At 53.5% G+C, this 25,154-nt stretch overlaps 3 protein-coding genes across 4 annotated transcripts in view; 2 read left to right on the forward strand and 1 right to left on the reverse strand.

The window, feature by feature from the left end:
- On the forward strand, positions 4,082 to 7,815 carry KLF1 (Kruppel like factor 1). The gene is given in 3 exon segments (NM_001134350.2): positions 4,082 to 4,219; positions 4,885 to 5,725; positions 7,158 to 7,815. Coding segments are annotated over 3 exon segments (1,104 nt in total). The 5' UTR covers positions 4,082 to 4,132; the 3' UTR covers positions 7,334 to 7,815.
- Positions 9,386 to 12,172, forward strand: DNASE2 (deoxyribonuclease 2, lysosomal). The gene is given in 7 exon segments (NM_214196.1): positions 9,386 to 9,573; positions 9,664 to 9,841; positions 9,936 to 9,992; positions 9,995 to 10,013; positions 10,548 to 10,712; positions 10,803 to 11,000; positions 11,634 to 12,172. Coding segments are annotated over 7 exon segments (1,092 nt in total). The 5' UTR covers positions 9,386 to 9,478; the 3' UTR covers positions 12,014 to 12,172.
- MAST1 (microtubule associated serine/threonine kinase 1) overlaps positions 12,424 to 25,154 on the reverse strand; it is a 31,195-nt gene continuing 18,464 nt past the window's right edge. For both annotated transcript variants that reach the window (XM_021083720.1, XM_021083721.1), the window contains exons 12-27: positions 23,697 to 23,776; positions 23,399 to 23,607; positions 20,218 to 20,356; positions 19,970 to 20,102; positions 19,668 to 19,833; positions 19,464 to 19,565; positions 19,198 to 19,320; positions 18,397 to 18,506; positions 17,523 to 17,701; positions 17,198 to 17,445; positions 16,674 to 16,880; positions 16,253 to 16,482; positions 15,823 to 15,945; positions 15,559 to 15,695; positions 13,875 to 14,062; positions 12,424 to 13,765 (exon numbers count right to left, since the gene is read on the reverse strand). In XM_021083720.1, coding sequence (XP_020939379.1) covers positions 12,507 to 13,765; positions 13,875 to 14,062; positions 15,559 to 15,695; positions 15,823 to 15,945; positions 16,253 to 16,482; positions 16,674 to 16,880; positions 17,198 to 17,445; positions 17,523 to 17,701; positions 18,397 to 18,506; positions 19,198 to 19,320; positions 19,464 to 19,565; positions 19,668 to 19,833; positions 19,970 to 20,102; positions 20,218 to 20,356; positions 23,399 to 23,607; positions 23,697 to 23,776 — 3,633 coding nt within the window. In that variant the 3' untranslated portion in view covers positions 12,424 to 12,506. The remainder of the gene's footprint in view (positions 13,766 to 13,874; positions 14,063 to 15,558; positions 15,696 to 15,822; positions 15,946 to 16,252; positions 16,483 to 16,673; positions 16,881 to 17,197; positions 17,446 to 17,522; positions 17,702 to 18,396; positions 18,507 to 19,197; positions 19,321 to 19,463; positions 19,566 to 19,667; positions 19,834 to 19,969; positions 20,103 to 20,217; positions 20,357 to 23,398; positions 23,608 to 23,696; positions 23,777 to 25,154) is intronic.

A 25,154-nucleotide genomic window follows, 5' to 3' on the forward strand; every position in this document is an offset into this window, starting at 1 on the left:
GGAACTGAAATTGAGGTTCAGGCCTTAACACCCAGGGAAGTTCCTCATCTATACTGGCTACACACTCCCAGAGGCCTTACCTCCTGACCAGATGCCCTGCCCCTCTCTCTAGACCCTCATCCTCTTTCTTCACCCTTCAGAGCCAACACACCTGAGAGCTTGTCCCAAATCAAGGAGCTATCTCCCCAAGAGGAACTCTGCTTTCCTGTCCAGGAAACCACTCTAATTTCTTTTCTTTCTTTTCTTTTCTTTCTTTCTTTTTTTTTTTTTTTTTTTTTTTTTTGTCTTTTTAGGGCCACACCCGCAGCATATGGAGGTTCCCAGACTAGGCATCTAATGGAAGCTACAGCTGCCAGCCTACACCAGAGCCACAGCAATGCCAGATCCAAGCTGAGTCTGTGACCCATACCACAGCTCACAGCAATGCCAGATCCAAACCGAGTCTGTGACCCATACTACAGCTCACAGCTACGCCAGATCCTTAACCCACTGAGCAAGGCCAGCGATCGAACCCACAACCTCGCAGTTCCTAGTCAGATTCGTTTCTGCTGTGCCACGATGGGAACTCCTACAGTCAGATTCTTAACCCACTGAGCTGCAGCAGGAACTCCCAAAATGAACCATTTAAAGTGTACAATTCAAGAGCTCTGTGGCTCAATGTGTTAGGTATTCGGCCTTGTCCCTCCAGTGGCTTGGGTCGCTACTGTGGTGCAGTTTTGATCCCTGGCCTGGGAACTTCCACATGCTTTGGGTATGGGCAAAAAACAATAATAATAATAAAGTGTACAATTCAGTGGGTTTTGGTATATTTAGAATGTTGCACAACCATCACCTCTATCTAGTTCCAGAACAATTCCATCACTCCCAAAAGGAGACCTTGTACTCACTGAACAATCATTCTCCATTTCCTCCTCCTAGCAGCCCTCGGTAACCATTAATCCTTCTGTCTCTATGGATTTGCCTATTCTGGATATTTCATATAAATGGAATCATAATATGTGATTTATTTATTTATTTATTTTTGTCTTTTGTCATTCCAGGCCCACACCCACAGCACATGGAGGTTCCCAAGCCCGGGGTCGAATTGGAGCCATAGCCGCCGACCTACACCACAGCTCACGGCAATGCCAGATCTTCAACCCACCAAGCAAGGCCAGGGATCTAACCCACAACCTCATGGTTCCTAGTCGGACCCGCCTCCACTGCGCTACGATGGGAACTCCATTTTTTTTTTTTTTTACTTTTTTTTTCTTTTCTTTTTGGCCATGGCTATGACATGGGGAAGTTCCTGTGCCAGAGATTGAACCCACACCACAGCAGCAACCCAAGCCACTGCAGTGACAATGCCAGATCCTTAACTAGCTGAGCCACCAGGGAAATCCCCCCCCTTATTTTTGCTGTTCCAGGGCATCTGGAGTTCCCAGGTCAGGGATCAGATCTAAGCCTCTGTCTGAACCCAAGCAACAGCTACCAAAATGCCAAAACTTAAGGAACGCACTGTACTAGCCTGAGGATCCAACCCACATCCCAGCGCTCCCAAGACTCTGCCAATTCCTTTGCATTGCAGTGGGAACCCCATCCCCTTTTTTAAATAGCTATCTTAGAGGGTTTGTTGAGCTAGCTTTTGCATTACTTTTTTGCTCCTCCCCTTGTTACACATGATAATTTATCTTGTTGTGTGATGCATTTTTCATGCACCACCTCTGGTTGTGTCTGTAGTGTGATATGCCTACACAGTGTCTGTGTGAAGTTGAGTGCTTTTCACTATCAGGGTGCTTGATTCCATGTTAGTGTGGTTGTCTGTGTTTGGGTGTGCTCCCTGTGGCTGGGCATTAGTAGCTGTGCAATTGTGTAACTAAGCAGTTTTATGTAGGCATCCCCGCTGTGGCCCAGTAGGATGGCGGGGTTGCTGGGGCACTGGGACTCAGGTTCCATCCCTGGCCTGGCACTGTGGGCATAGATTGCAACTGCAGCTTGGATCTGATCCTTGGCCCAGGAACTCCATATGCCCTGGAGCAGCCAAAAAAGAAAAAATTAATTATATACTGTATCAGAGACAGGTACTGTGACTATGTAAGATTGAAGCGTGTGATTGTGTCTCTGCCAGATGTGTAACAATGTGCATGACTACATCATTGTGTGTTTATGAATGGCTGTCTGGACGAATTTCACACTTTTGTGTCTGAGACTCCATCTGTGTTCGATGGGATTGTGTGACTGCACCTTCTATAGTTCTGTGACAATACTTCCAGGAATCTTCCCTCTATTTAGTTGTGATTAAATCGTGTCCATGTGATTGTGCTTTGGGTAACTGTGTGTGATTGTTAGCACCTGATTATGAATTCTATGTCCGAGGGATTGTGTGACTGTAACATTGTGTGACCAATGTAGTGTATGGTTGTTTTGTGCCTGGGAAATGTATGTCTATGCATATGATACACAGATACACATTGATATATGCAGGGACTACATGAAATGTGTGACTAAGGAACCAGGACTTTGTGTCATTATGTAATTGCATGGTGTGTGTGTGTGACTATGAACTATGTGTCCACGATGTGTGTCTGTGTGGCCTACTTGGATTCCCTCGACACTATAGTGGAGGTCTCTGGTACAGAACCTTAGACCCCCTCCCCCGATGTGGGGTAGAAATCAAGCAGCCGCTAGGTCTCCTGCAAGTCAGGTGCTTCCTGTGGCCCCATCCAACAGTCCTATCCCACCCAGAAGACAAGGTCACCTCCTCCTCCCCAGCCCCCATCACACTGGAGCAGCTCTAGTTGTACCAGCCTCAGCCCCCACACAGCCACACTCCCTGCAATGCCGCCTGGGGGATGGGGGCGTCTCCATGGTAAACAGTGATGGTTGATGGGCAAGGGACTCTCCTGCCACTGTGCACAGACCCTGGAAGCTTACAACCCAGGGGAAAAAAAAAAATATATATATATATATATATATATATAGTCTTTCTAGGGCTGCACCTACGGCATATGGAGGTTCCCAGGCTAGGGGTTGAATTGGAGCTGCAGCTGCCAGCCTATGCCACAGCCACAGAAATGCCAAATCCAAGCCATATCTTGAATTTACACCACAGCTTACGGCAATGCCTGATCCTTATCCCACTGAGCAAGGCCAGGGATTGAACCTGCGTCCTCATGGATGCTAGTCAGATTCATTTCTGCCAAGCCACAGCGGGAACTCCCACAACCCAGGAAATTTAAAAGCAAGTTAATCCTGGGAGTTTCTGTTGTGGCTCAGTGGGTTAAGAACACCACTAGTATCCGTGAGGATGTGGGTTCGATCCCTGGCCCCACTCATTGGGTTAAATGGATCCGGTGTTTTCTGAGCTGCAGTAGGTTGCAGATGCTACTTAGATCCAGAGTTGCTGTTGTTGTGCTGTAGGCCAGCCGCTGCAGCTCTGATTCAACTCCTAGCCTTGGAACTTCTATATGATGCAGGTGTGTCCCTAGAAATAAAAAATAAAATAAAATGATCAAAAAGATAAGAAAACCCCTGTCCTTCCCCTACCCCTTAAAAAAAAAGTTAATCCCCAGCCCCCAGCCCTGCCACTCACCAGGGACAGAGCCTTAGCTGATCTGGGCCCCCACCTGATAGCAGCCTCCAGCATCTGGGGAGTCTGATAATGCTTGCCTTGGCAGGGAGTTTGTGCCAAGTCCCGCCATCAACACGGTTGCTGCCGTTTATTGGGGAAGGGGAGAGCCAGAATGTCCTGCCAGAGGCAAGGGGGCTCTCAAAATTCCTTTCTAGAATCCTTATTCTGTCTGTCACCCCTTCTCCAGGAAAGTAACTGAGAGCATGTCCCCAAGTTTCTCCTTCTCTGGGAACCCAGTGCCTCACTGCCCAGCCCCTGAACCCCCAGCCCCTGAACCCCCAGCCCCTGAATATCTGATTGGCTTTGGATACAGGATGAGTCTTTAAGGCTCAGCCCCAAACAGCCCTAGGCAAGTCGGTTCCCCAGAAACAGTGACCCACGCCTTTGCCTGCCCCTTATCAGGGGCTGCAGCCAATCAGCTAAGGGCAGAGAGGAGCCCTCCAAGGGGCCAGCAGAGCCTCAGAGCCCACGAGGCTGCCAAAGGAGAAGAGGCCTGAGCCCCAGGGCAGGCACCAGCCAGCCATGGCTGCAGCAGAGACCGCCTTGCCCTCCATCAGCACGCTGACCACCCTGGGCCCCTTCTCGGACACACAGGAAGACTTCCTCAAGGTGGGGTCAGGTGGGGTCTAGACGGGCTGGCTGGGGTTCCAGGCCCAGACCACAGAGCTGGGGGATCAGATCTGCATCTTTACCTGGAATTCAGAGACCTGGTCAGGACTGTGAGTCCTCAGTGCAGGCCAGGGTTCTGACCTTGGTCTAGGGGCCTATTTCTGTCACAGAAAACTAAGGCTGGGAACTGAACAACATGGACATCTAGACTCAGGGAGACAAGCTCAGATATCAGAGGGAAATTGCAGATATGTCTAGGGGACACCCATGAATTAATCTTGGGATTAGTTTTGTTGGGGGACAGGGAAGGAGTTGAAGATTCTGGGGGGAAACTGAGGCAAGGCTGAGCCTTCCCTAACCTTCCATTCTTGGCTCTGTCAGCCCTTCCCCCACGCCTCAGTGTGGCTCTAGATAATGTAAGCCTTATCGGCTGTCTCCAGCCTGACCCGATAGACCTCTGTCTCTGGAGCTGAGATGGGGGTGGGGGGCATGAGGACGACAGTGTGAGGGAGTGGGACAGACTGACATGATGGACAAGCAAACAAGATTCCTTTCCTGAGCCTCTGGCCAGCCTGCCCCCATCAGGGCATCCGGGCCCCCCATCATCTCTGGGCAGGATACCCTGGTGTCCACTGAAGCTTCTTGCTACCGGCTCCCTCCCACAGTGGTGGCGCTCTGAAGAGGTGCAGGACTTGGGCCCAGGTCCCCCCGACCCCACCGGGCCACCCCTCCATGTGAGGCCGGAGTTGGAAGACGCACCCAAGGAGAACGAAGATGATGAGAGGGACGTGGCTACCCCCTGGGACCTGGATCTCCTCCTCACCAACTTCCAGTGCCCAGAGCTGGGCAGCACATCCCAGACCTGCGCGCCCCAAACTTGCACCCTGGCTCCTGGCGAGGGCCCTGGGGCGCAATTCCCAACGCCGCCCGATGTTCTGGGCACTTATGCAGGCGGCCCAGGGTTGGTGGCTGGGATCTTGGGTGCCGAAGAGCACCCGGGCTGGGCGCGCCCAACCCCACGAACCCCGGCTCCCGACGCCTACGTGGGCCCAGCCCTGATCCCAGCCCCCGAGCCAAAGGCGCTGCCGCTGCAGCCGATGTACCCGGGGCCAGGTGCGGGTTCCTCCGGTAGCTACTTCCCGCGGACCGGGCTTCCAGTGCAGGCAGCCCCGGGCGCCCCCTATGGGCTGCTGTCCGGGTACCCAGGGCTGTACGCAATGCCGCAGTACCAAGGGCACTTCCAGCTCTTCCGTGGGCTCCCGGCCCCGGCGCCCGGCCCCGCTACGCCTCACTCCTTCCTGAGTTGTCTAGGACCCGGGACGGCAGGTGCAGGACTCGGGGGGACCACAGGAGACTCAGGAGGAACCGCAGAGGCTGCGCCATCCAAGCGCAGCCGGCGATCTTGGGCACGCAAGAGGCAGGCGGCCCACACGTGTACGCACCCCGGCTGCGGCAAGAGCTACACTAAGAGCTCGCACCTGAAGGCACATCTACGCACGCACACCGGTGAGGGGGCGGGGCCCGGCTCAGGGGTGGGGCTGGGGCGGAGCCTTGGAAGAGGAGTGCGGTCTAGTTGGAAACCTAGAGCGAGGGGCGGGGCTAAAGCAAAATCTCGGAGCAAAGTGCTGCGGAAAGGCTGGGACCCGACTGAGACACCAGGAGTCCAACCCCAAGCGGTGCAGAAAGCGGGTGGGGACAGAGAAGGGATCTGGAAAACCTGGGAAGCGTTTTGGGGAACCGACGGGTAAGATCTGGGCCTGGGGAGTTCCTGTTGTGGCTCAGCATCCATGAGGAAACGCGTTCCATCCCTGGCCCAGCCCAGCGGGTTAAGGATCCGGCGTTGCCGCAAGCTGCGGTGTGGTGTTGCTGTGGCTGTGGCCCGCAGCTGCAGCTCCGATTCGACCCCTAGCCTGGGAACATGCATATGCCACAGGTTCTGCCCTAAAAAGCAAAAAAAAAAAAAAAAAAAAAAGATCAGGGCCCGGGACAGGCAGAGAAGTAGAAAGCTGGACCAGAGGTGTAGGGAATGGGGCTAGAGGGACTGAGGGGAGGGGACAATTCTAAATACCAGGGGTGGGGCCAAAGATACAGGGTTCAGGTTTGTGGCAGCAAGAAGCGGGAGTTAGGGGTTCTGGGGCCTTAACCAGGGGTATGAAAATTAGGTTGCTTGGCATGGAGGCGGAGGCAGACTGTAGGGGGTGTGCTGGAGCTCAGAAGAGTTAGTTGCAGGAGCCCTGACGCCCAGGCAGGTCCTGAAGAGTAAAGGAAAATAGCCGGGAAACAGAAGAGGGTGGGCTTAGGAGGAGAAGCCAGGTCCCAAAGAGCCAAAAGATGGGTGGGGACGAAGAATAGTGGCAGGGAAGAGGAGGGATGAGGCCTATTCTTCGGGGTCTGCACAGAGGATGGGCCCACGTGTATAGACCTGCACTGGGACTCAGGAAGGAGGGGCCAGGTCTAGCAGGGAGAGAGTGGAATCGCCGAAGACAGGGCCTGGAACACCAGGTGGATTTCTAGGCTCAAGAGCCAAGATCAGGGTCAGGATTGGGCAGCAGCTGGAAGGCCCCCTGGTGCAAGGGAGGGGCTGGAACACAGAGGAGAGTGCCAAAGGATGGAGACTGTGATAGCATTAGGATGCGCGCACAGGGTACCAGGGCACAGGAAGTAGGACCAGTAGTGTAAAAGATGCGACTTGTGTCCAGGAAATGAAATCGAGCCTGCTGCCAGGTCACAGAAGGTTCGGGGCCACAGAGGTCGCACCTGGGTGCAGACTCAGGCTCTCCCTGGAAGAGTGCCTCCTTAAATTTTGCACCCTAGGCCCTTCACTTGCCTCATCCTAGTCCCAGCCAAGGTTGGGCAAAGGAGTGCGGCCCAATTCTGGAGAGGACCCTGGAACCAGGTGGGACAGACAGTGGCGCTCAAAGCTCCCTCTTCCCTACAGGGGAGAAGCCATACGCCTGCACGTGGGATGGCTGTGGCTGGAGGTTCGCGCGCTCTGATGAGCTGACCCGTCACTACCGAAAACACACCGGACAGCGCCCCTTCCGCTGCCAGCTCTGCCCGCGAGCTTTTTCCCGCTCCGATCACCTGGCCTTGCATATGAAGCGTCATCTTTGAGCCCAGCGCTGGCACTTGGACCTTCCCCAGGGACTGGGGTTGGAACCCGAATGGATCCACACAGGGTGGTTTTCCCTCAGATGAACCCTTGTCAGGACTCTTGGCCCCACAGATCCACCATAAGATCAAGGACTGGCCCATAGAGAGACCTGAGGGAGCCTCCAGTGAAAGCTCCCACATGTCCTTGACCACAGGGAGCCACACAGTGACACACAGTCACATAGACCCGGCAAGATAGACCTCCAAATAAATGGACTCGGGTGGACACTTAAACACTTCTGACAAAGAGACAGACCCTCAGAGAGCTGGACCATCAGACCAGTTCATAGGTGGCCCTAGAAAGCTGAAGGGGTTGTGGGATGAGGCTTGTCAGAGACCCTGGTTCTAGAAGACTTCACACTGTGACTCCTGAAGCTCCACATAGTGGCTGGCATCTGCTGTGAATGGTTATGGGTCCTGTAAAAATGCCCCTCCCAGATAAAGCTTCAGTGTTTGTCTGACTTCGTGGGTTTTGGGTGCTGGAAGATGGGAGGAAGCTGTAACCTCAGAGGTGGTATGGGGTGGGGGCAAACACACACTCTCACCCTCATATCATAAGGCTGGGCAATCCTCTTTGGGCACAGCAGGCCTTGGCCGCTCCCCCACCCCAAGGTCAAGCTACCTGGTTCTTGCCTCCTGCCTTGAAATCCAGGGACGTTCACATCCTCCATTTAAGAACCCTCAGCTGGGTGCCAGAGCCCCAGCATCCTTCACCCTGCCGCAATCCAAAGTGAACCCTCGAATCTTGGGGGTGGGGGGTGGGGGTGGGACACGCAGAATGAAGCGGGAGGACCAGGAGCCCAAGCGCCTTTTTTTTTTTTTTTTTGTCTTTTTGTCTTTTTGCCATTTCTTGGGCCACTCCCACGGCATATGGAGGTTCCCAGGATAAGGGTCTAATTGGAGCTGTAGCCACCGGCCTACACCAGAGCCACAGCAACACGGGATCTGAGCCGTGTCTGCAACCTACACCACAGCTCACGGCAATGCCGGGTCCTTAACCCACTGAGCAAAGCCAGGGATAGAACCCTCAACCTCATGGTTCCTAGTAGGATTCGTTAACCACTGAGCCACGACGGGAACTCCCCAAGCGCCTTTTAAGAGAGCAAACCTTGGGAGTTCCCGTTGTGGTCCAATGGGTTAAGAACCTGACATATTGTTGATGAGGATGCGGGTTCCATCCCTGACCTCGCTCAGTGGGTAAGGATCTGGTGTTGCCGTAAGCTGCAGGCGTAGGTCGCAGATGAGGCTCGGATCCCGCATTGCTGTGGCTTGGGCCAGCTGCTGCAGCTCTGACTGGTCCCCTAGCCTGGGAACTTCTCTATGCCTCAGGTACGGCCCTAAAGAGAGAGAGAGAAAAGGCTAGGCTGAGGGTGAGGGAGAGGGAGAGAGAGAGGAGTTCCCGTCATGGCTCAGCGGAAAAGAATCTATTAAACATGAGTACCTAGGTTCAATCGTGGGCCTCTCTCAGTGGGCTAAGGATCAGGTGTTGCTGTGGCTGTGGTGTAGGCTGGCGACTACAGCTCCAATTGGACCCCTAGCCTGGGAAGCTCCACGTGCTACAAAAAAAGAAAAAAAGAAAAAGAAAAAGAAAAAAGAGAGAGAGAAAGCGAGAGAGAGCAAACAAGAAGCCAGGGTCAGAGTGATGGAGTAGAACGAGGTTACATGCAAGAGTGTTGATTGAGATTAGCCCGAATTGAAAGAGACGGAGGCAGGGCCTAGTGAAGAAACGTGTGCTGTGATTGGCCAGGAGCAGAGTCGGAGCTCAGAGAAGGGAACCACCTTGCCGTGAGGGGGCGTGGTCTATGCCGAGCCAGAGGGTGGAGTCTATCCGGGACCAGTCCGCCACCAGCAGGAGCTGGCTGCACACAGGCCGGAGCGGGGGTGGGAGCCTACGGGAGTGACTTGCCCAAAAGGAAGCCCCGCGCCCCCCACCGCCCTCCCCGCCTTTTCAAATCTCTGATTCTCGACTCGCGGGCGGAGTCTCTGTCCTCGTGAAGTCCCGGGTTTGGGGTTTGGGGAAGTGAAAGTCAAAAGGGGCCGGGCTGGGCAGAGCTCGTGACCCCCGCGCCTCGCTGTCCCAACACAGATTCCTAGACCTTTAGCTGTATGGCCACGCTGAGCCCCCTGCTATTGGCCGCGCTGCTCTGGGTCCCTGTGGGGACCCTGACCTGCTACGGAGACTCGGGGCAGCCTGTGGACTGGTGAGAAGGCGGGCGCTCCGGGGATTGCTGCACTCCTGGGTGAGGACTGGGGTTCCATCTCTTCATTTCTGTCCGTTCTCCAACGTCCAGGTTCGTTGTCTACAAGCTGCCGGCCCACAGCAGTCCCGGAGATGTGGCTCAGAGCGGGCTCCGGTACAAGTACTTGGACGAGGAGTCAGGAGGCTGGCGCGACGGCGCGGGGTCCATCAACAGCTCCACAGGCGCCTTGGGCCGCAGCCTGCTGCCGCTGTACCGAAACACCAGCCAGGTGAAGGGACCCCCAGGGTGGAACTTTCGGTAGGACTCTAGAGTGGGCCTGACCCGCGGGAAACCTTCACGTTGCCCTTGTCCATCTTCCCCAGCTAGCTTTCCTGCTCTACAATGATCAACCGCCTAAATACAGAGGATCTCAGCACTCTTCAACCGTGGGCACACGAAGGGTGAGGCCAGACTGGGGGTGCGGGGAAAGGGTTTTGGTTTCCCTCTGCATTTTCCCCAGCTTATCCTGGGCCGGGGGGTGGGGGTGAGGATGAGGGGGGACTGTTCTGTCAGACCCTAGGCATGTTTTTCCTTTTTCTTTTTCTTTTTTTTTTCATTTTTGGCTGCCCGGAGGCATAAGGAGTTCCCAGGCCAGGGATCAGATCCCAGCCACAGTCTCAACCTAAGCTGAAGCCAGGTCCTTAACCCACCATTTGGGGTTAACCCACTGTGCTGTGTGGGGTCGGAGATCAAACCCAAGTCCCAGTGTTTCCTAGCCTCCAACAAGCCCTTTGTGCCACAGTGGAGCTCCTGTTTTTCCTTACATCAATGTTGTCCTTCTTCTGGGCTATGAGAATTTATGGCTGTGGAATCTGAGCTCAGCAGTGGTCCTGACACTGCCTCCACAATCTCCAGACAAAGAGTGTTCCTGGTTGCACATGTGCTTGCCTGTGACTGCCTCAAGCAGTCCCCCTGACCCCCAATTTTTGGTTCAGGTGTACTGCTCCTGGACCAAGAAGGGGGCTTCTGGCTAATCCACAGCGTTCCAAACTTCCCTCCACCTTCCTCCTCTGCTGCATACAGCTGGCCTCCTAGCGCCCGAACCTATGGGCAGACACTGATCTGCGTATCTTTCCCTCTCACCCAGTTCCTGAATATCAGTAAGTGGAGACAGGGAGGCGGGTGAGTCCCTGATTCCCAAGCCAGCAACTTGAAACAGTCCCTCATTTTCTTCTCCCCTTGCCCTCTAGGCAGACAGCTGACCTACACCTACCCCATGGTGTATGATTACAAGCTGGAGGGAGACTTCGCCAGGAAATTCCCCTACCTGGAGGAGGTAGTCAAGGGCCATCATGTTCTCCAGGAACCCTGGAACAGCAGTGTAACACTCACATCAAAAGCAGGGGCCTCATTCCAGAGCTTTGCTAAGTGTGGAAACTTTGGAGACGGTGAGCCCTGAGAATGAGGGTTGAACTCTTTCTCTGCACAGAGGGTTTATCCATGGTTGAGGACAGGTCAGGGACAGAGAGGAGGACACTTTGGGAGTCAATTGCATGAGAGGTAAACAAGCACTAGACCTGGGTTCAAATATTGGTTTCTGGCTATGTAATGCTGGTTTAATCAGGGCCTGAACTGGGTTATCTGAAAAATGGGGGTACCATTTTAAAGGGCCATCATGAGTGAAGGGATGCATATAAAGTAGTTAGTAAGGACTATTACTCTTTTTTTTTCTTCTTTTTCTTTTTTTTTTGGGCCACACCCCTGACAATATGGAAGTTCCCAGGCTAGGGGTCGAATCAGAGCTGCAGCTGCCAGCCTACATCTCAGCCACAGCAACACCAGATCCTTAACCTACTGAGGTAGGCCAGGGATCAAACCTGCATCCTCACGGACACTAGTTGGATTTTTAACTCACTAAGCCACAATGGGAATTCCAGGACTATTAGTCTTAGATTTAAATCTTAAATAACCATAAATTTCCTAGGTTATCAGGAATGGAGGGAACTGAGTTCAGAGAGAATTGGCCTAGGGAATCCCAAGCAGTGTCCTTGACCTTGCCCATGCCTTTCCATCCTCTACAGACCTGTACTCTGGCTGGTTGGCAGAAGCCCTTGGCAGCAACCTGCAGGTCCAATTCTGGCAAAGATCTGCTGGAATCCTGCCCTCCAACTGCTCTGGGGTCCAGCACGTGCTGGATGTGACCCAGATAGCCTTTCCTGGCCCAGCGGGGCCAAACTTCAATGCCACAGAAGACCACTCCAAGTGGTGTGTAGCCCCAGAAAGGCCCTGGACCTGTGTGGGTGACATGAATCGGAACAAAAGAGAGGAGCATCGGGGTGGGGGCACACTGTGTGCCCAGCTGCCTGCACTCTGGAAGGCCTTCAAGCCTCTGGTGAAGGCCTGGGAGCCCTGTGAGAAGGAGAACAGGGCCTTCTCTCCAAGAAGCCCAGCAAAGGATTAAGGCTCAGGGGCCAATTCAGACTTCAGTTTGAATCTGTTTAGTCCCCTCTCAACAGTTCAGCCTTAATTGTGTGCCTCTGTGACTCAGTCTACTCATCTGCAAAATGGGAATCCTAACACCTGCCTCAGGATTGCTAAGGAATAAAAGTGAATTGGTGAATGAGGCTGTTAATCTTTTCTTCAGGTGGGAACTAGGATTCAGAACAACACTTCAGTTTGCTAAGGATGTGGGGGCAGCTGGCAGAAAGGTGAGACACCAAGTGGGACCACAAGGAAGAATGCAGCCAAGGTTCACCTCTCCTCTTCATGGTAACCAGGACTAGAGCTCCACCCCTCAACAAGCACACAGGCAAAGGGGCAGAAACAGGATGTTCTGCCTTGCTAGGGGAGGAGGGGTGAGCCCCAGAAAGCTCACGCAGCACAGAAGCACTTTATTTATATGTGTACATATGTATACAGGTGGCTGTACAGCGCAGGGCCAGCGGCTCCCTCTGCTATGGGCCTGGGGGCATGGGGCAGGGCGCCCCTTTTTTGGTCAGGCCTGCTGGGGGCACAGCTTCAGCAGGGCACCTTGAGGTCAGCCCCACCTCAGGCTTGGTGGTTGGGACCAGAAGGGAAGCAGGTGGGGCTGGGAGCCCCGCACTGCTGGGCACATTCTTTGTTGGGGCTGGGGAGGGAGTCTGGGGGTCTGGGGAGAGCTTGGGAGAGACAGGTTTGGAACGAGGCCCGCTCAGAGTGGTCCGCTCCTCCACCACTTCCAGCACCCAGCGCTCCCGGCCCCGGGGGGCCTCGGGTGCAGGAGGCGACAGGGGTGCAGATTCCTGCAACCCCTTGGAGTCCACACCAGGGGGCTGGGACACCTCTGCTTTGGCCCCAGGCCGCACTGGCTCTACGACAATGGGCACCGGAGGTGTGCCTGCTTCACCAGAGCTGCTGCGCCGGCCCGTCTCATGTTCCTGCACTGGGCTCAGCGCGGCCTTGGCCACGGCCCTGGCCCCCCCACCCATGCCATCCTCTGTCTGCACACTCTGGTGTTGCCTGCTGCTGGAGTCCCGCTCTAGGGTCCGACCCCCGGGGGTCGTCACACGGGGCGGGGTGCAGGCCTCAGCGCCGCCTGGGGACTCCTTCTCCTTAATCAGTGCCGGCGGCCTGGGGGCGCCCTCGGGCAGCAGCGGGTCCGCGCCCAGGCTCAGGGGCGACTCCTGGCGGCCCAGGCGGCGGACTGCGACCTGTCGGGACGCTCCGGGACCCTCAACAGGGGGCGTCTCGCCGTCCGACTCCGCGAGGCTGTGCAGTGCCAGCTCGCCATGGAAGTCCTTGCGGAAATCCGGGTGGCCCACCTCGAGGCTGTGTTTGCGCAGTGCGCCCTTCTTGTCGGCGCCCAGCGAGGCTCCCAGCTTCTCGGCCGACTGCACGCGTTTGAGGAGTGGCGAGCGCGGAGGCTCGGCACTCTTGGGACGCGGCCGCACCACCGGTGGGGACGAGTGCAATTTGGCTGGGAAGCTCTGGGTCGTATGCGAGCTGCCCACTGTGTGGCCGGGCAGGGGCGGCGGTGAGGCCTGCGTGGGGGACGGCGTGTGCGCCAGCGGCGACAGTGGGATGTTGCCGGCAGACTTGCAGCGCGCAGAGCGGTACTGGCGGTGCAGCTTTGGCGACAGACCGTGCAGCGTGCTGGGCCGGATGTGGTGCGAGGCCGACGATGCCGGCGAGTTGGGCGTGCTAGAGGCCGGCGAGCTGCTCTGGGACGAGGCTCCTGGGGGCGGGCGGGAGAAGGTATTGAGGGCGGGGGGCGGAGGGGACACCGCGAGGGAACCTCCCCGCCACCGCCCGCTGCTCTCCCCCAGCGCAGGCGCAGGGCCTACCTAGGTAGGCGGAATCAGGCGTGGAGCGGTAGCTGTGGGTGGGAGAGCGCGCCGGCAGCCCGTGCGTGGGCGAGCCCGGGAGACTGTCGCTGGACGACAGCGAGCGGTTCAACGACGACAGCGAGCGGCTAGTGTGCAGCAGGTTCGACTGTTTCGTGATCTTGCGGAAGAGGGAGCTGCGCTTTTTGCTGGAGGACCAGGGAACAACCTTCCCTAGCCCAGACTCCAAAGGTCCCGGCTCCTCCCACCTCAGGTCTCCAAGGCACCTCCTGGGACCGCCCACCGCTTCTGTCCCTTCCTCTCCAGCTACAACCTCCCTATCAAGACCCTCTGACCCTCTTGCCCTCTTAGGACCTACCCCCCACCTTTTTTTTGGCGGCGGGATATGGAGCTCCTAGGCCAGGCAGCTGAGGCAACACGGGATCACACTATGCTAGGCCGGGGATCAAACCCTCATCCCAGAGCTCCCAAGAAGCCACCGATCTCGTTGCGCCACAGCAGGAGCACCTACTCATTCCTTTCTGACCACTCTCAGTCCAAGCTAGAAACTCGCAGCAAAGCACAACCAGGGGAGTTCCCATTGTGGCACAGCAGAAATGAATCCGACTAGTATCCATGAGGATGCGGGTTCAGTCCCTGGCCTCCCTCAGTGGGTTGGGGATCTGGCATTGCCGTGAACGGTGGTATAGTCGCAGAAGCCGCTCAGATCAGAGGTTACTGTGGCTGTGGTGTAGGCTGGCAGCTCTAGCTCTGTTGCAACCCCCTAGCCTGGGAACTTCCATGTGCAGAGGGTACAGCCCTAAAAAGAACCACCCCACCCCACCCCCGCCTCCACCAACCAGCTTTTTTCTGGCTCCGCCCACTAGTCTACCCTCGCCCTCTGCAGCTAAACCCACCTATCAGGGCAGGAAGAAATTCACTGAACTCAGCCTGGCCCCTCTCATTCAAATACGCACTTTTTTTTTTTTTTTTTTTTTTTTTTGGTCTTTTTAGGGCCACACCAGCAGCATGTGGAAGTTCCCAGGCTAGGGGTTCAATCAGAGCAGTAGCCTCTGGCCTACACCACAGCTCAGGGCAATGCCAGATCCTTATTCCACTGAGGGAGGCCAGGGATCAAAACCACGTCTTCATGGATACTAGTCCCTTGGTTACCATTGAGCCACAACGGGATCTCCTCCCACTTTCTGCCTGTCCAGGCCAAACCCACTAATCAAAACAGAAAATTCTTCTGTCCCCACGCACCTATCCCAACTCATCATACCCATAAGGGAAGAAATTATTTCTACTGGCCGAGTCTTGCCTGGAATGCGCATCTTAGATAGAAATCTCTTCCCTCAGACCTTTCCAGTAGATGATTCAGCAAGACAGAATCATCTACTGGACAGCACCCTTTTAGTCCACATCTGCTTGCTCTGCCCTAGACATTGCCACAGACGCTTCCCCTGCAACCTGCTATCCTAGGAGTTTGGCACATCTTCCTTTCCTGGTTCCTCCCACTTTCCCAGCCCCTCAATCTGTCTTGTTTTTGCTCTTCACTCAGTGACCCCAGCCAACTTTCTGTGCATGTCCATGCTTTTGTCCCCACCTTTGCCTCTCCCATGTAAGCCTTGGACATTGCTCAAAACTGGAGTGTTCCAGCGGCCTGGGGCTTATAGCCCCACCCATCACATTTGACTCCACCCACCTCTCCTGCCCCTCCTTGGCAGAGGGCCGCTTGTTCCTCCGAGCCATTTTGGCCTTGTAGCTGCTACGCCGCGCAGGGCCAATGCGGATGGAGGTATTTTCGAAGGGGGTTGTGGTCACGGCCACCTTGTTGCCACTCTGGGGGAAGAAAAGGGGAAAGCTCTCTGCTGGAGGCTGTTCTGGCAGCTCCAGCTCCCCAGGATCTCCCTAAACTTCTCTCCCCACCCCTCACCCCCAGACAATTCATTCTCTCCCGTGAACTCACCTTAAGGATCAGCTCCACGACTTCGGGATGCACCATGCCATGCACAGGCTCCCCGTTCACGTGGGTGATGAGGTCCCCGGCGCAGAGCCCTGCCTCCTGGGCTGGGCCCCCCTCCTCCACGTGCTGGGGACAGGGCACCCCAAGGGGGCGGGGTTAACAGGATTGGTAACAAGGAAAGTTCCCTTATGGCAGACACCTAGCACTGTATGCACAGTAATCTTCATAACACTTTATGAAACAGCAATTATTCTCCCCAGTTTACAAATGAAGAACCTGAGGTTCAGAGGAAAGTGATAGAGGTGGGTCACAGGGGAGTCTCACCCAGGCTTCCTGGTTCCAGAGTTTGAGCTATATCTCATCCCTGGGGGAAGGGTGCCTTTTTTCTCCCCACTCCCACTGTAGAACTCAGACTCCACCCATGAGTGCTCACCCAGACAATGTGGTGTACACTGTAGACATCTGAGTCGCCCATGTAGACACGGATGGCACGCAGTGTGAAGCCATACTTCTTGCCCGAACGTTGGATGGTGATGGGGGAGCGAAGCCCACTGACAGCCGGTGAGTAGTCTCGGCTAGGTGAGGAGTCCCGTGAGGATGGGTTGGAGGAGAGTGATCGTGGGGACATGGGGCTGGCCAGGGGTGAGCTTCCGTGAGCGTCCACTGCAGGCACAGACCCATGGTCAGAAGTCAGAGCCAACAGACAGCTCTCCCTCTGTCTGCTCCTTCCTCTTCCCCAGTCAAAATCCCAGAGCTCTCATTGGCCCATTCCACAGTCAATCACTGTGGACTGGGAAAATGCACCAGGTGCAAATAGGTGCAGCCCCTCCCTTCCAGGTAGGGCCCAGCATTACCTGCAGGGATCATGACAGACAAGGCAGTGGCCGAGGCTGACTTGATGACTTTGCCCCCCGTTCGAGAAGGCCGCTTCTCTACCGCGGGGTCCCCTGACAACTGCTGGTGCCGCGCCCGGCGCAGAACCAGGTCATTGGTGGCTCTTGGGCCTGATGTGTCCCCATCCTTCAAGGGTGGGCAGAGGTCACCTGGGTGTAGGCGGTCAGCTGCAACAGAGCAGATGGGTTAGGGGTCTGTCCAGGGTCATAACCTTCTTGCACGCTGTTCACTCTGCCTGGAATGCTCTTCCCACTTCTCTCTCTGGCTGGATCGCGAATTTCATGAGATCAGGTAACATGCATCTGGAACAGCCCCTGACGCAGAGAAAAGCTCAAATACACTTGTTACTGAGCATGGAATACCGGTCTGAATCTAGGTTGGAGTGTGAAGGGTACATGAGGACTTGCATAAGCAATACCAAGCTCATTGAACACTCAAATATAGCCACTGGGAAATGGGCAAGGCGGCAGGATGGGGGACTCACTGGCCTCCGAGTCGCCGGCACTGGGGGTGCCTTCCCCTTGAGCTGCCTCTTTGAGGGCTCGCACATCCAGCGAGCCCGGGGGATCAGAGCTGGGCCGGGGAGGCCTGCGCAGCCGGGCCTCATCCTCATCTTCTTGGGGGGCGCTGAAGCGACTGGGCTCCAGCAGCGCCGAGAAACGACGGCGTGTGCCCAACGGGGGACTGGCCTCCCCCTCCAGGAAGCTGGCCTCGGACGCTGAGAAGCGCTTGCTGCGCAGAGTGGACGTGGTCAGAGGAGTTACTCCCCTTTTGGTCCCGCTCCCAAACACAACCCTGCCCCTGCTCACATCTCAGGGGAGCCCCCTCTCCAGGTCTTCTCGCGAAGGGTCAGGCCACCTAGACCTTCCCGCTTGCCAGCAACCTTCTCCTCTGGGCCCTTGGCGCTCGGCTCCCGCTTGCTGGCCCCTGCTGCCGCCACAGGGGTCTTGGGCTCATGCTGCGACAGCTGCTCCATACTGCTGTACACCTGCAAGGACGAGTGAGTAGTGTGGGGAGGCAAGTCTGGCCCCCAGGTCCCACCCTCATTCTTGAACAGATACTAGACCTGGCCAAACTATGCTCTTTCTACCCCAGTAAAGGCCCCAGTTCTGGACCAAGTCCCAACCACCTGCAATTCTTCAGCTCAAGCCTCACCCTACAAAATTAGGCCCTGACCTCATCTAGACCCTGCCCTGCCCAAGCCCTAGAGAATCTACTCTCCTTCCAGCCCGCCCTCTCCAGGCTCCAACCCATTAAATGTACCCTCACCCAAGCTAGGTCCTACACCCCTCTACATGCTGCTCCTCAAAATGAGACCCTCATCACGGCCTTGCCCCACCCCCATTGCTCATTCTCTCCATCCTCCCAGGTCCTGCCCTTGCCCCGTCCGGACCTAGCCCTGCCCCACTGTGGGTCCTCATTTCCACAGCTGTCCAGGCTCCTGTTAGATTCCACTCAATGCCAAAGGCCAGTCCCAAGACAGCTATGCTTCCCCCTAACCAAGACTCATCATCCCCAGATCCTCATCCCTTCAGTAAATTCTCTATAGTCTCAGACTTTGGGCCTGCAACCCTGCTCCCCACAGCCTTCTCAGCCCCTGCGTGCTCCAGGCCCACCTTCATTCCCTACCTCAACACAGGCCCTGCCCTTACTCTCCCCACCCCCATTCCAGCTTTGGCCCACCTTGCTGAAGCGAGGGGAGCAGGAAGAGAACTGGCGGATCTCCACAGGCTCCTCCTCCGTGGTGTCGTCCTCATCATAGGAGTTCACGTGGTGATACCTGTCTGAGCGGGCTGGGGTAGAGGGGTGGGTCGTGAACGCTGGCAAGGGTCCATTCTTCAAGTCACACCCCTACCGGAGCCAGGTCCTGGTCCACGCCCCTGCCCAGGGCCACAGCCCTGCCCCATTCTCTGATCTTTCAGGCGCCGCCCCCACACTGGGTCCCTGCACCACTCTGTGAGGCTCCTCTAGCCCCGCCTCCATAGAGGCCACACCTCCAGGTCCCACCTAAGGAACTCTTCCATCCTGGCTTCGCCTCGGCCAGCCCACGCCCTTGCCTTGTTCTGGGTCCTCGCAAGGCCTTCCAACTCTGGCACAGACCCAACTTTATTTATCTGTTTGTTCTTTTTCTTTTCCGGCCGTCCCCTGCGGCATATGGAAATTTCCGGGCCAGGAATCCAGTCCGAGGCAGAGCTGTGACCCACTCCAAGGTGCAGCAACGTGGAATCCTTAACTCTCTGAGCCACAGTGGGAAATCCTCCAGACCCAGCTTTAGAGCTTACCCCTGTCCAGATCCTACCCCTACCCCAACCTCTTCTCTCACCTTTTTTTCAGACTGTGACCTGCCTTTATGCTAAGCCCTGCCCCTGCCCCTGCCCCATCCTCAGCCCTCTCCTCTAGGGAGCCGGTCTCCTACAAAGCTGGGTTCCAGACCAGGCCACACCCAGGGGTCCCCTCAAAGGATCCACCCCCATCCCCGCTCACTGTCGAAGTAGCTGGTGTCATCCTCAGACTCCAGGTGGGGGATGAACTCGGCCTTCTGCCTCAGCAGCCCTGTCCAATCCAGGTCTCGAAAGAAACTGTGCTGCTTCACCTCAAAGGCACCGCCTGTGGAGGAGGGATGGAGGGGTCGGAGAGGGAATTCTAGTGACAGCTGTAGCCAGCCCAGCAACCCAGCTCCCCAACCATTTTCCAGCCCTGGCCAGAGCACTGGGAGCCCTGCTCTCAGATAATGGACACTGACTCCTTACCTGCCCCCAGCCGGACCAAGGGGTTGGTCTGCAGGAGGCTGGATATCAGGAGCTGGGCATCCGTGGGCAGGGCCTCGTCCCCCTCTGGCCACAGGATGTCATCTGCAGAGAAAGATGGGGCCAGGGTTGGCTTTTGGGGTCCATAAGTCCCTGGGCCCGTCAGTGTCCCCATGCCCACTGCCTGCCCACCACGGGGGCACGCACCACTGATAACCTGTCCAAAGAGCTCTTCAGGCGTGTCTCCAAAGAAGGGCACGCAGCCCACCAGGAACTCGTAGAGAATGATGCCCATGGCCCACCAGTCCACCGGCTTGCCATAGCCCTGGCGCAGGATGACCTCGGGTGCGATGTACTCCGGGGTCCCACATACCTGGGGGCAGGCCGTCAGCCCACGCCCTGGACGCAGGAGGGGCCTCCCAGGGGAGCAGCACCCCCTGCCAGGCCCTGGACCCCACAGTCCTGCGGGGTCACTCCACCCGCGGTGACCCCCACTCCCGCACACACACCTGTTTGTCCAGGAACTCCCGGGCGTCCTTCTCGATGTGGCCTTCATATAGGTTGGTGGTGAGGCTCATAAGCCCCATCTTGGAGAGGCCAAAATCCGTGAGCTTGATGTGCCCCATGGAGGTGATAAGGAGGCTGCAGACATGGGGAAGCGGGTCTTAGAGGCAAGGACTGTCCACTTTACTCCCTGGCCCTTCTGTGCCAGGGTTTCCCCGGGGGCAGGAGAGCGTTGGGGAAGGTCAAGGCTCACTTGTCAGGCTTGAGGTCGCGGTGCACGATGCCGTAGTTGTGCAAGTACTCGAGTGCCAGCACGGTCTCAGCGAAGTACATGCGTGCCATTTCCACGGGCAGTGCCCCAATGTTCTTCAGCAGAGTGGCACAGTCCCCCCCTGGGGGTGAAGGAGTAGGTCCGAGTGAAGAGGGAGGCACCCCTGGCCCAGAGCTGAGGACTCAGCGTGCACCACAGCACCAACTCCTCAGCTCACATCGCACCCATTTTATAGCTAGGGAGAACTGAGGCTCAGCAAGGGGTCTCCTTCTCCCCAGGTTTCATGGAGACTGCCCTCTACCAGGCTTCTCTTGTCCTCAGCCATCCTCCCAAGTCAGTATAATCAGCTGATTTTACACAAGAGGAGACTGAGACTCAGAGAGAGGTTGTGTTATGCAGGGAGTCGATGGGGGAGGTAAGGTTTGGTCAGGACTGAGGCTGCCTGCTTATGGACTGAGACTGGGTGCATAGTCCTTGTTCTAGAGTCTGAACCTTGAGGGCGTGGGACCTTAAAATACAGATTCCTTGCCGCCACCAGATTTACTGTAAGCAGTATTCATGTTTTAGTTTCCCCCAGTGTCAATTTCCCTCCTCTTTCTTGCAAGGGCCAGATTTCCTTCTAGGTTTAGCAGCTGAGTCAACAAGTAACCCAGGTTTCCCCAATGACTTTTACCTCTTTTTCACAAAGATTGTTAAGCTTGTAGAATGTAAACTGGGATTGGTTGGATGGCAACCTTAACTATATCAGGGCTGGTTTAGAGGGAAGTCTGCACATGGGAGAGTAGAGCCAAGAGATGGGGAGATTACTAATGACATGATTTGAGCACCTAGATACAGCAATTCCTGAAGATGACATCGATTTTTTTTTTAAATCACAAGTCAACAGAAGTTCCCGTTGTGTCTCAGCAGAAAGGAACCCGACTAATATCCATGAGGAGGTGGCACAGCTGTAGCCCTGTGAGATCATGTATGTGTCCTAAAAACCATAGTACCTGTGGTGTTTGGACAGTGGATGGATTAATATTTGGGTGAATATAAGTGTGGATGGATAGACAAACAGATAAAAATCATATACAATGGTGGTTGGGTGATTGGATGGATGGTAATTAGATGGATGGATAAACTGATGGACAGATTGTGGATGAAAAGATGGAGTTAGGTCAATACCTGGATAAAATGAGATCGCTGCTAGAATGGAGATTTGGATGAATAAATAAAAATAATAATAGTAGGAGTTCCCATCGTGGCTCAGTGGTTAATGAATCCGACTAGGAACCATGAGGTTGCGGGTTCAATCCCTGTCCTTGCTCAACGGGTTAAGGATCCGGCATTGCCATGAGCTGTGGTGTAGGTTGCAGACATGGCTCAGATCCCGCGTTGCTGTGGCTCTGGCGTAGGCTGGCTGCTTCAACTCCAATTAGACCCCTAGCCTGTGAACCTCCATATGCCGTGAGTGCAGCCCTAGAAAAGGCAAAAAGACCAAAATAATAATAATAATAATAATAATAGTAAATGGATGAGGAGCTCCTGTCATGGCGCAGCAGAAATGACAAGTACCCATGAGGATTTGGGTTGGATCCCTGGTCTTGCTCAGTGGGTTGGGGATCCAGTGTGGCTGTGAGCTATGGTGTAGGTCACAGATGAGGTTCAGATCCTTAGTTACTGTGGCTGTGGCATAGGCTCTGATTTGACCCCTAGCCTGGGAACTGCCATATGCCACAGGTGCAACCCTGAAGAGAAAAAAAAAAAAAAGTAAATGGATGAATGGAAGAATAAATGGATGGGTGATGGATTAATAAGTAGATAAACATGTATTAGTAGATAGATGGATGGTAAGTAGATAGATGATTGAATTGCTAGATATAGAAAAAGAGATGGATGGAAAATTTATGTACAACACAGAGTGAACCCTAATATATAAAAAATGGACTTTAGCTAATAATAATGTATCAATATTAGTTCATGAATTATAACAAATGTGCCACACTAATACAAGATGTTAATAACAGGGGAAATTGAGGGGATAGTGGGTATGTGGGAATTCTCTGTACTTTCTGGTCAATTTTTTTTTTTTTTTTTTTTTTTTTTTTTTTTTTTTTTTTTTTTTGCTTTTCAGGGCTATACCTATGGCATATGAAGTTCCCAGGCTAGGGACCAAATTGGGATTGCAGCTGCCAGCCTACAGCACAGACACAGCAATGCTCAATCTGAGATGTGTCTGCAACCTAGCGCAGCTCATGGCAATGCCAGATCCTTAACCAACTGATCGAGGCCATGGATCAAACCTGCATCTTCATGGATACTAGCTGGGTTCATAACCTGCTGAGCCACAATGGGAACTCCCTCTAGTCAATTTTTCTAAACCTAAAACTCCTCTAAAATAATGATTCTATTAATTTTTTGTTTTGTTAGTTTTAATTTTTATGGCCTCACCAACATTATATGGAAGTTCCAAGGCCAGGGATTGAATTTAAACCATAGCTGCAACCTACACCTCAGCTGTGGCAATGCCAGATCCTTTAAACCACTGCACTAGGCCAGGGACTGAATCCCTACCTCCACAGGGGCCCAAGTCACTGCAGACAGATTCTTAACCCACTGCACCACAGCAGGAATTCCTGTTGGAACTTTTCAATTGTTTTTAAAATAGAGTTGTTTTTTTTGTTTGTTTGTTTGTTTTTTTGGGCCACACCTGTAGCATGCTGAAGTTCTGGGGCCAGGGCCAAGCAGCAATCCCAGCCACTGCAGTGACAACACAGGATCTTTAACCTGCTGCTTCAATAGAACTCCTGATAAACATATATATGGATGGACAAACAGATGGATAATCAAATGGATGGATGGATGGAGAGATGGTGCATAGATGTATGGATGGAAAAACAGATGGATTAGCAAATGACTAGATAGATGAAAGGAAGGCAGGATGGATGGATGGATAATTGGATAATGTATCTATACTGAGAGAAATGAAAACAGATACACCTATAGATGGCTGGATATAAATAAATAGATGGAATGGATGATCAATGACTGCAGGGATAAATGGGTGAATAAACATACAGATGGATAGTCAATATGGTAACTGGGGCTCAGGCAGGCCACACAGCAGCCCTGACTAGCTCACACCCCCTCATCTTCCCAGCAGCCCTGCAGGCAGCCACACCTTCCACATACTCCATGACCATGCAGAGGTGGCGCCGGGTCTCAAAGGAGCAGAACATGCCGACCACAAAGGGGTTCTCAGCAAAGGTGAGGATGTCGCGCTCCACGAAGGCTTGCTGGATCTGATTGCGCAAGATCAGGTTCTGCTTGTTGATCTTCTTCATTGCGAAGCGCTGCCTCGTGTCTCGGTGCCGCACCAGGTAGACAGCACTGCAGGGGGAGAGAGCGAGGACCGGCCGTCACCTCCGAGACACCCGGCCTCCGCCACCCTCCCCCCGCCAGAGCCCCGGGTGGCTCACCCGTAGGCACCATTGCTTATGAGCTTGATGGTCTCAAAATCATTCTCTCCAGGTGGTTTCTTAGCCTTGGTGCTGCGGCCCTGCAGGGGAAAAATGGAGACTACCCCATCATCATCATGAGATTGGGACTCTTCTTATTCCACTTAACACATAGGGAAACTGAGGCACAGAGGGGGTGGGTGGGTCCTTCATCCAAGTGCAACAGTGAGAGAGTAACAAAATCAGGACTTGAACCCAAGACTGTCTGACACCGAAGCCATATAATTAACTTCTCTCCTTAGGAAAGAAAACTACAAAATGGCTAATCACCCTAATATATAAAAAGCTCCTAGAAATCAACCAAAAAATATTTTTTCTCTAATAATTGAAGAGAAAAAATAGGCAAGATACTGTTCACTTTTAACCATGTGAAAAGATGCTGAATCTCAGAATATATAATGATGGAAAGGCAAACTAGAACTACCCACAAGATACTAGTTTTCACCCAGCAGCTTGCCCCCTTTAAAAACAAAAAAAATTCCAAAGTCTGACACACTCTGCGGGCAAAGCTATGGGGAAATAAATACTTTTATACCTTGCTGTTGGGAGTATAAATTGGTACAGCCCCCACAAAATGTACTTTGTTGTATATCAGAATTACAAACTATGGGTCATGTTTCCTTTGACCCAGGAATTTCACTTTTGAATTCATGCTACAGATATGCTGCGCATTTGAAAAGTAACATATGTACTGTCTTGCTCATTGCAAGACTGGAAATAATCCATATATAGGAAATTGGTTAAATAAAGATATGAGGGGCATCTATATAAAAGAATATTGTGCCACTTTAAAAAAATTGAAGAATATCTCTTTATGGTTATTCATAAAGTTCTCCAAAGTGTTTTATTAAATGGAGGGAGAAAACAAGGAACAACATGAACTGTATGCTTTTGTATAAAAAAGAGAAAAAGGGGGCAAAATATAATCCTATTTGGGATAATAGGTACATGGGGAAGAATGAATATAAAATTTTTTGCTAACATACCTTTTTTGAAAATAATTTTTACTTTTCTTAGCAACAAGAGATTTATTCCATAAATATTATATGAAAAGACCTATGAGATATAAAAATATTGAACTTCTATGCTCCTAAGAATGTTGCCCCAAAACTCTGACACAAACACTGACAGAATTACAAAGAGAAATTACTCAAAACAAAGATTTAACACATCTCTCTCAGAAACTATTAGATCAATCTGGCAAAAAATAATGAATAGGAAGATGGAAGATTTGAATCACTCAATTAACAAGTTTGATTGAATGGAATTACATAGGATCCTACAAACAACAATTAAAGATAAATACCTTTTTAGAGTTTTAGAGTTTTGAGTGATGTCATTCCATTACCTATTCAAAAAATTAAACAAATGGCATGTATAATGAGATTTTAAATATAAATACAAAGGACAGATGTGTGT

This window comes from Sus scrofa, chromosome 2 (genome assembly GCF_000003025.6).
Source record: "Sus scrofa isolate TJ Tabasco breed Duroc chromosome 2, Sscrofa11.1, whole genome shotgun sequence".
Lineage (NCBI taxonomy): Eukaryota > Metazoa > Chordata > Mammalia > Artiodactyla > Suidae > Sus > Sus scrofa.